Below are 15163 nucleotides of genomic sequence, written 5' to 3'. Positions count from 1 at the left end.
TTGATCCGGTTGACACAGTAAAGCAAAGACATGGGACTAATAATAATACTTGGCACTTTTACAGTCCTAGCTGCTCAAAGCACTTTATCAGTGTTAACCAATTACCCCTCAAACTATCTCTGTGGAAGAGGGACTGTCTCAATTTTATGGGTAGGTAAACTGAGGTGCAGAGCTCGGCTGGGACATTAGCAGCCTCTGATTTTACAGTGACGAGCACGCCACTGGGCTAGAAAGCCTCACCAAACAAAGGAGAGGGTTCTGCAGAGCCATGAAGGAGCATCCCATGGCAATCGGCTGTGCAAGCCCACCCAGCCACACTCCCAGCTCTCCACTGACAGACACCGTTACATTTCTGTATGTTCTGGTCTGAGCGCTGGCTCTGGGGGAGGTGACCGTGCCACAGGGTTTGGGGAAAGGTCGTCCCTGCGCAGAGGGGTCACTTGAGGCTCTAAGTGAAGTCCTAGCCGTGAAATCTGTCTCCAGTGCATTTGTGTGCCCTCTCTCCCTCCCTCTCCTTCCGTCCTTCATTTCAGGTTGGCCCCAGGTGATGCTGCAGTCACAGCAGTCCCACTTCGGCAACGCGGCCACGGCCAGCCTGGCACTGGAGTGGTAAGGCTGCACCCTGCTACCCGGAGCAGCAACAGTGCCCCAGCCCGCGCAGGAGGAGCTGTGCTGCTCCGAGGCTAAAGCCGGGCTGCTCCCCATCTGAATGCTCGTCCCCGCTGCGAACGGGAACCTCCTGCTTCCTCTGGAGATGGAGCAAAACCCGCATCTGTCCCCACAGGTCATCCTTCCCCTGCTAGCTGTCTGGGTACTTGCCGCAGTAGTATTAGTAGCACGTTGGTACGTTATTTCAACCACGGGGCATAAACCAAAAACCTTAGCGGAGTAAAGATCTGTAGGTTTGAAGCAGAAGTAGGACTCCACCTGCCCTTCAAGATGCACAGGTGGCACTTTCAAAGAGTTTGCTGGCAGGAGTACCGGCCAAGAAGAGTGAACCGCTCACGTTTTCACCGCGAGCCCAACCCCTCTGGCAGGGCGAGGTGTGCTGCGTCCCAGAGCCGGGAACGAGGCGCTGAGTAAAGCGAAGAGCTCGCACAGAGGATAGGTGAAATCGATGGCTCATCCTCCGCTGCCTACCTGCAGGGCTGCATGCTCTCCCCGGCTGGAATGAGCCAACTGGCTCTTGAGGTTGGAAAATTAAGACACCCAGGGGCCTGACTCACAGTCCCATTTTGCCCACAACAGGCCATACAGAAACAACCGGCTTATCCTCCCAGATCTGTAAAACAAAGTCCAACCTGGTGCACAGCTACCAACAGTAATACACATCCCACTGGCTGCGAGACGTGGCTGCCGGTCCTGCTTAACTACACTTGAAAAATCCTACTGGTGTCTGCCTGCCTCATTAGGCACTTAAATATCTTTGGGATTCGAGTCCTGAGCCTTTTGTGCCTCACGGTCCCCTGCTGCTAATGGACATCATCAACTATCCTGAAAGGTCACAGGAAAATATGTATTTATTAAAGATTGTGAGGCTCAAACAGGGGGTTAATGGGAACCGCTTAGGCAAATAGTGTAGCCAGCTAATAGGTGAAAGAGAATAATAATTTATGGGCTGAGAAGAGGAAAGGAACACAGGTCCCGGTCTGCCAGGTAATTCTGTTTCCCCGGCTGCCATACAAAGCCGGCAGGGCTGACAAGGAGCAGTCTGTAAACTTGAAACAAAGCATGTTTCTGCAGCTGGATGGAGTCAAGCACAGCTCTATATTAGCAAAGAAAAAAAAAGAGATTTCACAACTTTATAGCTTCGGGCTGGTTTCCCCTCAGGGAGTGAAAATAGGCTGGTCTCACCACCTCCTGCCACTGCCCTGGGTCTTGTCTGTCCCAGCCGTTCATCAAACACAGCACAGCTCCAGGATGTGAAACCAAGCAGGGTCAGCGCTCGGGTCCTTTTGCTCCTTGAAAAGGGATTAAGACAACATCAGAACAATTAAAATGTCCTTTTTTGATACAAATCCGGCTTTGAGCTTAAAATGGCATTTCTTTTTTCTTCTCCAACCAAATTGTTTAGATCTCAGACATTAAATGGCAGCATCATAAACCTTGCTAAGGACAAAAACAACACGATGCACAAAATCCAGGAGCTTCTCACTGGTTTCTGGCTCTGACACGTGAGACTGGCAGCAGGGTTCAGCCGTGCAGCAAAGGGCCCTTTGGGCTGTGGGGACAAATCACTGCTGTAGCTGTGGGTTGTTTTAATTGACACATAGCCGTGATGCAACCCAGACCACTGTCATGCCAACCTTGAGAAAAAGAAAAAAAAAAAAATCTAACCATCTCTACTTCCTGAGCTCAGGAAAGCAAAGAAACCGGGCTCCGTGTCCCCACCATGTGCACGGTCATGTGTGCTTGGCTACACAGAGGGCACACAGCCCGACGCAAACAGCCCAACACCAACGCACGCAGCCCAACACCAACACACGCAGCCCGACGCAGACAGCGCGAGCCCTTGTTAGGCAAATGGCTGCCTCGGGCAGAGCGAGGATGAAAGCCAAGTCCCAGACCTGCCACGTAATGGGAAATGGATCAAGACGTGTATAAAACAGCATATTTGTTCTGCACAGTGCTACAAAACCATCGAGTGAGCGGGGAGGGAGCAAAGAAAATGGCTGTGATTAACTACAGCTCTACTGGTTTCAGCCTGGCTGCTTTAATAAGGCGCCTTTCCCCAGTTTTATGCAGGATTGTACACAGGAGGCCTCTTGACCAGCCAGAGCCTTAAGTTCTCAGTAACTCCTGCAGCTGCCAACCGGTACTTCTGTTTTAGCTTGCCCAGGAGAGACCCTTATTGGTATTTAAAACACCTCACTCTCTTCCACACTTTTTTTTTTTTTTAATTTGCTATATATACAGCAGGGAATAGAAGGTGAAACAGGCATTAATTTGGCATTAAGCACCAAAACCTGAGCTCAGCCTGAATAGACGGCTGGGCAGATGTGCCAGGGCCAAGTGTCCCCCCGGGAGCGTGTGCCACCTGCCCTTCGGCGCAGACACGCGGCAGGAGAAGAGGCAGAGCCGGCGCAGCGGCCGGCCGCTCGCCCTCACGCCTTCCCTCGTCCTTGCCGGCCCCGCAGCCAGGTGCCAGCGCGGAGCGGGTCCTCTCCGGGGACCACCCTGCACATCTGCGGTGCCTGTCCCACGGCGCGGGGCCATCAGAGCAGGACCACGAGGCAAGCGCCAGCCTCTCGCCAGGTGCTCGCTTCTGCTCCCAGACCGGTGTAAATCAGGGGTTACCCTGCTGCAGGCAGCGGAATAGCTCCTGATTTACAACATCCTACACAAGAGGAGAACTTGACCTTACACTTCAACATCAGCGCAGCTTCCTTTGTTGAAAGCTTCTTAAGACAGACATGTAATCAATCCTGGAGAGCCACCGAGCAGCAGAGCTCAGGTTCTGCATAAGTCAGGGCTAGGCTGCCCAGGGAAATTGCCTGATCCAGGCTCCCATGACATCTATTCCTAGGCGCTCCCTGTGTGCTTTCTGATAGGAATGAGCGTGTTTTTCTGTTTTGCCTTTGTCAAAAATGGGCCGCTTTAGATTAATACAATCCACAAAGAGAATTTTTCTGTAATAAGTCTGACTTACCTATGCTACTAACCTTTCAGACAGACGGGCTTTTAGTGAGCTCAGGTCTTTGGAAATTCTGGCCTTTATAGGCATTTGATGTTATTTTAGAATCCAGGAGGAAAAAGCTTACTGCCTTGCCTCTGTTTTCACGGCCATAATTATGAGGGCAGTCTGGTGACGTAACTTGTTTGGGAAATAAATGATAGCTTTCAACAGCGAGTGCTGTCAGACACTTCATTCCTTGTAACTATTTTAGAAATCCAAATTCATTTTGCACTTCCACAGCACCAGATGCTGCTCTTATTTATGCTTGTGTAAATCCCGTGCTACGCCACTGCCTTCAGGAGACCTATTCTGTGTTTATGCTGCGCGCAAAGCAGCAGAAAGTGGCTCGCGGCGTAAGCCTACGTACGCCTTGTGGTGTGATCTGCTAGTCCAGTAAATGCAACTGGAGAACCCTGCAGACGCGTTTAGTCTTACACCCTCGCTAGCCGTAACTATGCGCCTTAGCGATATGGACCATGAAAGCGAAGGTAGGATCACACTTTGGGCATTTTCACACTTCAAACGGAGAGAAGACAAGGGGAAGGCAAAGTACAGACAAAGGTATTTTTTGCAGAACAAAACGGACAATTTATTGTGATCGAGGCATTACCTGTTACAGCCTGACACCGCCCTGCAGTGCTAGTGCTCCAGTTGCTGAAACCCGCGGTCATCACGCCTTCACCCTGCACATCCCCGCGCTTTCTGCCCCAGCCCGGGCTGCCTGCTGGCCTCAGGGAGAGGCAGCAGCCCAGCTGTCAGGCTACAACCCGAGCAGAACACTGGCCGTCGCGGTTATGTGCCAACCCCCGAAAAGATATGTTTGAGAATCGGCAGTTACAACCAGAGACAGCAAGATAATACTGCTACTTCGTCCCGTTCTTCTTCCAAGCTTGATACAGTCCTGACTCCTGACAGCACCTCTGTGGCAAGGAAGGATCATCATTCCCTCTTGAGACGTGAGGAACTGGGATACGGAGGGGTGAAAAGCTTTACCAGCTCAAAAGCTAGAAAAAGAAACCAGAGTGAAAACCAGTGGGTACGCCACGCAGGACAAGATAAACCATTTTCCATAAATTCTGTGGGAAACAGTCGGCTTTTGAAGACGTCCCCCCACAGTGTTTGTAACCCAAACTCTGCAGAATGGCAAAGCCGTAAGGTGCATTGACACAAACGAAAAGAAGAATGAAAAGAGGGCATTTTTGTTACTTTTATTAATGTCCTAAAGAAGAGCGCGTGGGCAGCAGCCTCCTCTGCCATCTGTGACTGCTGTGCTGCCGACCCGGAGGGGGTCGGGCGCTGCTGGCTCCCAGACCTGTGGTCAGACCCGCTGCTCCATAAAGCAGCGAGGGCCCGGCCGCAGCCAGAGCTGCTCCCTGGCAGGACACAGCTCACGACAGAAAAGCTGCTGAAACGGTGCCAGTTTTCACAGCCAAACAAACTCACCTTTGTCCTCGCCACAGACGTACTCCCAGGCATTTCTCCCCCTCTCCGCTGTCTGGAGGCGAGTCGGCATGTCTGTCTCATTCAGACACTTGCCGCGTTTTACAGCCCGTTTTGGGCAATTGTTTGGTGGGGCTGATTTCCTTTGCTGGAAAAACTGGCTTCTTTCCTCCTCGCCCTGGTTTCACACAAGTACGTGCCATTCCCGAGGTGAAGCCAGTTAGGGGTCATTCCCCGCGGAGCCTCCTGCGCCGCGAGGACCTACCTTCGGCATCACGAAGCCAGACGGATCTCCGACAAGGCCTGGGGTGGTTGCGCCTGGGAGAGGTCTCCTGCCCACCCGAGCACCGCCAGCAGAGCTGGTACCCGACCGCTTTAAACCCTGACTGGCCCCTCTCGCTTTTGACTTCGGGAGCTGTTTTCTGCCATCCATCTCTGGAGAATGGGCTTCCAGAAGGGCCCGCTCCAGGGTGGGGATGACCTTGCCAAAGCCCTCCCTCCAGCATGGACCAGTTCAAGGGAGATCCCCCCCAGGAGATAACCTCAGGCTTGTCCTGCCCACAGTGTGCCCGGCACAAAGGAGAGCACTGACACGTCTTCTCCACCAGCCCTAGGAAGCTGGGGCGGCGTCTGGCTCTGTGTTTAAACGAGGCAATTTTAGCTACGGATTCTATTTGTGCATTTATTTAAGATTACTAAAACTTTCCTGTTCCTTCCTACCCCTCCTCCCAGCCTCGCCTCCCCCCCAGCCCTCCTCACCGCCTCACGCTGGGCACGGCTTTATTTTCTGATGGGCCAACTGATACAGGCATTTAGAAACAAGAACTGTCACTTCAATAAACATGGTGCTACGTAAAATAAAAAAAAACAACAGAGATTAATTTCACACTCACCTATAATTACACTGGAAAAGGAGAGCGGGCCTAAGAAATCCCACCTTAAAATAAAATTAAAGCCTGCTTCAATTCTTTGTCTAGCCCGTTTCTTCTACCAACAGCACACATGCATTTGTACGTGTTATTAGATTGACATTGTAGCATCCTGGACAAATCGAATTAATTCAAATATCTGCAGGTATGAAACGTTGTAGCTGAGAAATGAGCACATAAAGTATATGCAATTTTCCCCTGGCAGTTTATTATGGTATGAAGAAAAAAACATTCTGTGCTTGAAGCTGACGTTATATTACAAATGTATTGCGAAGTATGACGTGACTATTAAAATATGATTACACAAAGTATGAACATTTTAAGAAGTTTACAGTACAGTGAATCTTTTATAAACAGACTCTTAAATATACATAGGACAATAGTAGCCGACAGAAAAACATCAAAAATTAACTATTAATGTTTATAGACTTTTCCCCTGAAAAAAGTCTCACATTAAAACAGAAATTATGAAAAGCCTTAAAACCAGGAACAAATCACCTGTACACTACAAATATACATGGCAGAGGTGCGCAAACCAGAGCTACCTTTTCGCTGAAGGGTACGGTCGCCAGGGAGGCTTGGCAGGGTCTGCCCAGCACCTCCTCTCCAGTGTAACCCAGTTTGGGCAGCGCAGCGCCTCGCCTGCCCGCGATGCCCCGACACACGCACGCACACGCCGGTCAGCAGCTGTAACATCGCAAGCACACGCTTACTTACTGCGGGACAACGGACGGCGCGTTGGCAGTGTCGGCTCGACCTACTGGAGTGCATCGAGTTGAGGACGTGCCTGGGATCTTGCAAATGGATCTCCGCGGTCAGAGCCCTGAATGCACCGGGAGCCCGGATGGGACCTACATACCGGAATCGGGCTGCAAGACTGAGCTACGAGGGAATCGGCAGCTCCTTTTGTGGATTCTATTTTTTTTTAAAGCAACTTTTCAACCTTTCCCCTTGGTACGGGAGAACAGATGCCACATTTGATTTCTGCTTAGTCTGGTTGCAAAGACACCCCTAGTTCATGTGTTAAGTTATGTCAAAAACATAAGTATTTTATGCTGTAATACACAGTATTACTGAAACTAACAATATTATTTGCATATTTATAACAAGGTATAATGAAATCCCTATAATAAAACCAAAAGTTATGCTATAGATTTATTTACAAACAGTCCAGCAAAGAAGTATAAATACTTCTACATTTAAGGTTTAGGAAAACATAATTTACAAAATATTCAAATATATACAGTCATCTGAAAAACTGCCAATATTAAACTTTGATGCAGGCAAAGAATTGGCTGAGTCTATTCATTCTGTATTGAAAGAGGCGGTGGCTTTCACGGGTCGTCTGTTCTGTTCAAAAGCCATACCTATGTTATTTACAACGAGACGGCTTCTCTCCGAGCTAAACATGTCCGGAGCTTTGAGCGTGCTGTCCCAAAATGTCGTCTATCATTGTCAGATTGTTCAACCACTCTTCGTCGTTGCTGCTGCTGTTCTTCATGAGGGAGTCGAGGAAGTCAGTGTCACTGCAGTTCGCGGGCATGATCGAATTGCCGTGCTGGGACACAAAGTCATACTGCGGCAGCTCGGCAGCGGCGCTCATCCTGTTGAAGGCGTCGGGCGGCTGGCCCGTGGAAGGGTAGCTTGGCGGGCCAAGGCCCGAGGCAGGATTGAGCTGGTTAAACCCGGACACTCCTTGTGGCATTGATTTCATAACATTCATAGCTGGCAACGGTCCTCTGGTTAAATTGTGTCTCAAGTTCTGATTACTCATTGAGCTCAAGCCCTGGCCAGACTGTCCCATGCTCAGTTTTTGCATCTGTCTGACCTGGACGCCGGGAGCGATCTGATTAGGCGGCACTACAGCCTGCTGGGAGAACTGCTGACCCGGTGCACTTGGTCTCACGTTCTGTTTGGAGAAGAGAGCGTTACCGGAGAACTGCTGCATGCCGGTATCCATTTGGCTTTGATTTGGCATTCTTGGCACTGCGGTCGGCGTCCACATCTGGGCAGATGAGTTGGGGTAGACGTTAGGGATTCTTGGCATACTCGGCTGCCGCAAGTGTTGCTGAGTTGCAGAGTGATTTGCTAAGGAACCAGAGCTGAAGCCTGCCATCGGCATTCCCGGCCGCACGGCAGAGTGGCTATGTACTGTTTGGCACCCCGAGTTCATGCCCAGCGAGTTCTGGCTCGGCCGCAGCGGGATGTTAAAGTCAGAATTAGGCGGAAAAATCCCCTGCTGCTTGCCAGGGTTGTGTGGAATCATCACCATCGTCCCGCTGCTCTGGCTGGCGGTGGCTGGGGCCATGCCAGAGCCCAAGGTGCTCTGGAGCATGGCTGGGTTAGACGGCAGCATGCGGTGGTTGGGCGGAGGAGCTGGCATCACCTGGCTGCAGTCAGCGGGAATGGGCTGCTGCACGGCTGCGTACAAAGAGACACGTTAGCTGGTGAGCGCGTGTTCACCCTGGAAACACGGCAGAGCCTTGGAAGGCTGCTGCTCCATCGTTCTCTTTCACTACACGGGCCTCTCCTCTGTGTTCGTCGTAACAGAGTTATTACTGGAGTGATAAGGAAATGGGCGAATCTCATGATACAGGATAAAATGTGAAATGCTTTTATTTCAGGGCAGAGAATCGTTAAGCACCCTGTATTTAATCAGACCCCAGGCCCTGGCTCCTCGAGGCTTTTCATAGCACACCGTTTCCCTCCTTACCTTGAAACTGATTTATCTGCTGAGCTGCAAACAAACTCCTCTGCTCAGATGTTACTCCCAGCATGTTTTGTCTCTGCTTTTCCTGGAAAACAAGGAGCATAATAATCAAGTTGCAGTCTCCTGTCAAGCAAGAATAGCAGCAGACACTTGAAGTGTAGCCACTGTCATCATTAACAACCTCTCCCGTACACACACACACACACCTCTGATGAGACTCAGCCCAGACAGTTCATTTCAGACCGCATCTTAATTGCTCACACGCCCCTTCTTGCAAAGATGTCCTGACACCAGCCCAGCATTAGGAAGCGCAGCCCTCAGCAGACGCTGTGCAGGCAGCCCAAGGCCCAAGGAGGGCTGGACGAACATGGAGACCCTTGTGTTCACCAGCTTATGAGTGAAGTGCAGCACAGCCGAAGGCTGCAGGAATCCTGGCGTCTCCCCAGCGCCTCTCGTGCTGACTATGTGGACGCGTTCTCTGAAGTACCAGATCCGGGGACAAAAGGTGCCCAAAAGTTTATTAGTGAACAGAATCTGTGGCAGCATTGCAGGGACACGCTGACAAACAGGAGACTGCTGGTGGCCATTACCCTGTCTGGAGGACGGCTCTGCTCGTGCGTACCATCACCTTTTGTGCCGGTTGCCGCTTCTAACCAGAACGCAGCAGCAAACCACAGGAAGCCAGAGATCCTCAGGAGGCGCTCTCTGAGCAAGGCATTGCCGGCTTTCTCCGAGTGACCTGATTTGCGACTCCCACCATTAACCCCAGAACCCACCACCGCCCTCGCATCCCTGCTGTGGACAGCAGCTGCGACCCGGGGAACTCTCCGTGGATGGTGGAAGCTGAGGCTTGGCTCCCGCTGGGTTAGAGCAGCACAGATAAGCTTGAAGCCCCCTGATGACAAGGAGGCAGAGTTGATTTTGAAAGGGGGCTTGATCAATGAGCAGGACAATGCTTTGTTGAGGGTGTTACTGAGCTACTTCTCATCTCATTTCCCATCCAAAGAAATGAGCCTCCTTGACCCAAGTCTAGCAGCACGCTCAGAAAGTCAGAGGAACGGGTTCAGTGCTGCCTCGCCCAACTTCTCTGTGGGATTCCCCCATCCCCGCTCCTTCACACAGCATGTTACAAACCTCGTACAGGGGCTTCTGTTGCTGGAGTCCAGCCAAGCCCAGGACAAACTGGAGTCTAACATCGGCTCTAGTAAATCCCCAGGGAACCACAGAGAAAGGCAAGCATGGAGACCATCTCTCCTGGGCCTGACTCACTCTCCAAGCCTCCCTTCTCTGTATCCTCCCTCCCAACTCTGCGGCTGACCAAGGATGACAGCAATGATATGGAGGTGACTGAATCCTTCCCTTGCATACGAGTGGGCAGATCTGCACTTGGACTGGCTGAGCAGCACTTGGCCTTGGCCTCTCTTGGGCATGACATCCTGGACTCGCCACAGCCCTAGTCTGACTCAACCCAGCAATTCCAGGGTCACTCCTTAGTGTTCGCTGACTGGTGATTTCCCCATACCAGTTAGTCCTGTCCCTCCCAGTGAGGTGGACAGCACAGCAACCCACAGAGGCACTCGGCATCGTACCTGCATCAGCTGTCGTTTCATTATTTGCTGCTTCAGTAAATGGTTCCTCATCGTGTACCCGTTCACCGTGGCTGGTGCCGGCACAGAGCCTCCGCTTGGGATGGAGCCCGGCTCCTGAAGTCTGGCAACAATTCCAGGATTTTGATCCTGCCAAGAAAGATGAAAAAAGAAAATTAATCTCATCAGGGAGGTAACAACAGAAGCCTTTATCCTCTCTGCCGATGCCCTCTCCCCAGCCTTTGGCTCTCCCAAGGCCAAAACACCTTGTGGATTCACAGGGACCCACATGTCACGGTGAGGACAGTGAGGGGCAGGGGACTGCTCTGATTTTTGAGGATCAGCACAAGAAGAAGTGAGAGAAGCAAAAGGTTAATCCAAAATTCTTTGTGACTAGCCCAAGGCTACGGGACTGATTCACTACCATTACTGAAGTCACATGGCTGCCTGGCTGGCAGAAGGGATGTGAGTAAAGCATCACATTTCCCACCAGTTCCCCAACTGTTACACTGAAAGACATAAGGAAAGGAAAGTTGCATCAGGATAGGATTTGTCAACTGAAAGTAAAGGAGAAGCCTACAGTAGAAGAAAACAGCAAACTAAAGGCAGAAAAGGGGAAAAGGTGCCATCAGACCAGGGACCCAGAAAGATGAGAAGATGTGGGCCTGTAATTGAAGTGGTTCTTGTGGGTTCCATGATCAGACAAACAAGGAGAGCTAACTGTGAAAGGAGAGGAGAACATGCAAAAATGCAGGGTCAGGTCATGACTGGGCACAAATCAGTAATGCACTGGGCTTGATTCCTGGCTGGTGCAAACTGGCCTCGCTGTAAGTCCCCAATGCAAGATCTGAGTTGACTTCCAGCAGCTGAGGACTTGCCTCCAAAGAAAGAGCATTGTGCGGAGAAGAGAAAAAAAAATTCACAAGAACACCATGAAGACACAACCCACAAGGGAAAAAAAAATTTTAAAAATACTGAAGCTTAAACATCTTAGGAGCTGGCAGGTAGTCAGGGAAATCCAGAAAAACGAGGAAAGAAGTCAAGGCCTCACTGAGGACAAGAAGGGAAGTGATCCTGTAAGTGCTGTACCCAGGCACAGCAGCACCCGTGTATTCCCCCTTCTCCATTTTCACATCCAGCTTCTATATTACTTATGATGTTTTGTTATTATTGGCACGGAGAAGTATGTATATTATATCCAGTATCCTTAGCTGGGCCATGCTTCCTTTGTTTTCAGAATGGAAGCCCACATCCTTTGTTTGAGAATCAATGTTATCAGGAGATAAGCAAGAAGAAAATGGTTGTTGCCTTTTGACATCTGACAATTAGAAGCATGCTCAGATGGAGAAAACAGGATACGAGCCATGTTTCAGAGTGGCCAGAAGAAAGCCTTGAGAGGCATTTGTCACCGGGCAGGCTTCTCAGGCCTGGGGCGCCTTTCCACAGCAGCTTCTCCATGAGGAATCACCCAACTCCTTCCAGGATATTCTTTGTAAGAGCAGTTACCAAGAAGGTCACTGAAATTACTAATTTTTATGGTGCCTCCTTTTGTTGTAGCACTTTGGTCTATTATGCAAAAGCACAATTGATGAAATGTAAATGCCTGCTAGATAATTTACTAAAAGACACAAACCTGCAGCTCATCACTGCTCTCATTATCATTCCTATTCATGGGCAGTCTCATAAGACTAGACTTTATTACTGGTGCTTCGCTTACAATTCTGCCGGACATCTCTCCTCCTCCCCCTTCCCTCCTACCCGTTTTACTCCCTCTCTGCCACAGAAAAAGAGGGAGGGGAGGAAAAAAGTAAATATGATTTACTACACATGTAAATATGAAAGTTCATGTAAAGCGAGCACTCTGCTTTCATGTCAGACGGGATTCTGCAGCCATAGTTAAGCTTTCAATAATGCAGATTGCCTCTAGGGGAATATTTGAAAGTGGAGGGATTCAGTTTGTGTACTCTGCACATGAAAGACACTGAAATGTTCATACCACCAAAATCCCTGCCATCTATCCAATTTCCTCCAAACTTGTCTTGTTGCGTGCAGAGGGTCTGTGCTTACTGAAGCAAATGAGTTTAGTGCAAGGACAATCATTCTGATGTCTTGCTCAGGGCTATTGCATTAGCAAGTCATAACATTAAAGTCTCTTTTCCTAATCATGTCCACCTCATTCTAATTTCTTCTAAACATCATCAAGAAAATAATGTTGATTTTTCCATATTATTAATGGTAAAGAAGTGTAAATCACATTACTAATTGCTGCTCTTGTGCAGTAGCAGTACAACAGCTTAATTATATGGGATTTTCTGCAGGCACCCTATAGCAATAATGACAATCAGCGAAGTTCATTTGCAAATACACAGAAAGGGTTGCTGAGTTTTTCAGAGCAAAGTTGGATAACACTTAATTAGCCAGTAAAGAAACAATCTATAGATATAAATTTTGCTTTTGGGGAAATTAGGACAAAACAGCATAGATGGGAAGACAAAGAATGAATTCAAAATCTTGCCTTCTACAGTTCACATTTAGGTTAAGCCAAAAAAGAAAAAAAAAAAAAAAAAAGAAAAAGTTCTCTCTTTTCACCACTAGTGGGAACTACTGTATTCCCTTACAATAAAAAATAACCACTTAAACGTCATGACTAAGAATAGCTCTGGTGTAGTCTAAAGGACACTGCTATCTGTACCAAAGGTTAATGAACTTCAAACATTTTTCCTTTTCATCACTCCCCAAGAAAAATCACTTTCCTTCCCACAGTAAGGCCAAGCCAAACAAGCCATAATCTTAACTTGTCTATAGTTTGGACTATCCCACTTTAAAATCCAGGAAGACAGCAAAGAGAGGAGGATTCTATTGTCAAAGTCGGAACGATGGAAGCTGGTGTTCACACCCAGAGGGGCGTGCGGCTGAGCCAGCCGTAAGCTACACTGGAGGGTACAGATGGCTACGGGGGATTTGTATTCTTCAACTTTAAAAAAAACGTGTTTGCTTGTAGGTATCAGGTTTTTTTCCATTTTTCCCTCCAAAACCTCATACTAAAACATCAAATGGGCAGAATCCCTAACCAAACGGCACATCACACAGACCTGGAATTGGAGAGCATGTGTTTGAGAGCATGTGTTTCTGTTGCTAGGCAAACTGTCGCACAGCAGGTCCCGAGCTCCTGCAGCACTCCCTGGGCTTTCCAATGTGGCAATTTCTGTTCAAAAAGGCACTGGGGCTAACTGCACGGTTTCGACTTAGTACCTCGTGCACTAGTTTCCAGAGCAAGGAGAAAAGAATCTGGTTCCAGGTTTGCAGGAACGTATACTGTTTGTGTCAGTATTCCGCCGCTGACGGTAATTGTAAAAGCCGTTGCAAAGCCCAGTGAAACCAGTTCCTCCCAGCCGCCCAGCCGGTGCACAATGGCAGGCTGTTCAGGCTGGGCAAATGCATCTGCAGATTACTGTGTCCAATTGTAGCGAGTGTGGGTCTGGTCCAACAAAACATTCGGGCTCACACTTAATGCGAAGTGTGCGAACAGTCCCACTGAGACCTACCACGCATATTTATGAATCTACATCCTTCTAAAAATCCACTGATGAGCTCGACCTGCCCAGCCCCATCATCTGATTACGTACAAGATGTACAACTGAAGTAAATAAGCACGGAGATTAATTGTTCTGTGTGAACGCGGTTGATAAACTCCAGTCCTCAGCACTTAGTTACATATCCAGTAATCACTTTGTGGCTTCACTTAAGCGAGAATGAAGAAATTTATGGCCCCTAATTCCTCTGAATCCTCATTAACAAACAGTCCAAAAAGAATTTAAAAGCAAGACTTTCTGAGGATCTGAGCTAGAGCTTTAATCGCTCTTTGGCAAATATGTAAAAATCCCTCTAATCTTTAATAAAGAGCATTCATTGTTTTTTAGGACTATGTGAAAACACTAAACTCATTTATCATTATTAGACTTTCCCATCTGCTCTTACGGTGTAACTCCAAAGAATATAACAAAGAAATGTACATGTTAAATTGTATTGACTTAAGCCCAGAGCTATTGGAGATGTACAATTTATTTCAGTGAGGGCATGAAGGGGACTGCAGGCTGCTAGACAGAGTCATTTGTCCAATGCTGAAAAGACAGTTATCTGCACCAAAATGGCTCTTGGAAAGGCACATTTGCTTTATAAGAAATAAGCTGCCAGGTGAGACCATTCAGCATTATGTTACAGACCCAGACAATAAAACTAAGCCATGAATTTCAATAGTTAACAGATGGACTAATTAGAGGCTGAATTCTTTGTGGTTCTAACAGATAACCAGGTCACAGCAAGGTTACTGAGAGAGAGACAGGCAGCTTTGCAAATTTTGGTAGATATTTGCAGAGTCGGGGAAGAACTTCACTTCCTAACTGAAAGCGTTAGCAGCAGTGGAAGAGCAGAAAAGTGTCTAATTAAAAATGCATATAGTACCTGCACTTTAAAAGTTTACTCCATTTCAAAAGACACTGCTGATTTGAGAAATATTCCCTCCACTTTCAATGGGGCATCCAGCCGAATCCAGTAATTACAGAGCTTAAAACACAAGGGTTGTTGAAATGAGCCACAGCACCCCAGCATAAAAGGGAAAGACCAAAGGAAATGGGTTGCTCAGGGTAGATGTTTGCTGTAAATACGAGAAAGGGACAAACTGCTTTTTCCACCAGGTTTTTTTTTGTAACCAAAGATAACTTATCTTGAAGTATTTACTGAGACATCACACAGTAAAAAAAAACCCAGCACGGCTACAGGACTTGACAGGAGCCCGTGCTACTGATGCGCTCCGAGGCCCCGG

At 48.5% G+C, this 15163-nt stretch overlaps 1 protein-coding gene across 1 annotated transcript in view; it reads right to left on the bottom strand.

Annotated features, from left to right (window-relative positions):
• Positions 1-6231: 6231 nt before the first annotated feature.
• The window catches only part of MAMLD1 (mastermind like domain containing 1), an 85653-nt gene continuing 76721 nt past the window's right edge, over positions 6232-15163 (bottom strand). The window contains exons 3-5 of the mRNA XM_029997087.2: positions 10345-10491; positions 8759-8840; positions 6232-8466 (exon numbers count right to left, since the gene is read on the bottom strand). Coding sequence (XP_029852947.1) covers positions 7448-8466; positions 8759-8840; positions 10345-10491 — 1248 coding nt within the window. The 3' untranslated portion in view covers positions 6232-7447. The remainder of the gene's footprint in view (positions 8467-8758; positions 8841-10344; positions 10492-15163) is intronic.

This window comes from Aquila chrysaetos, chromosome 21, assembly GCF_900496995.4.
Source record: "Aquila chrysaetos chrysaetos chromosome 21, bAquChr1.4, whole genome shotgun sequence".
Taxonomy (NCBI): Eukaryota; Metazoa; Chordata; class Aves; order Accipitriformes; family Accipitridae; genus Aquila; species Aquila chrysaetos.
Note: the sequence above shows the minus strand (reverse complement) of the source record. Positions and strands in the feature narration are given on the sequence as shown.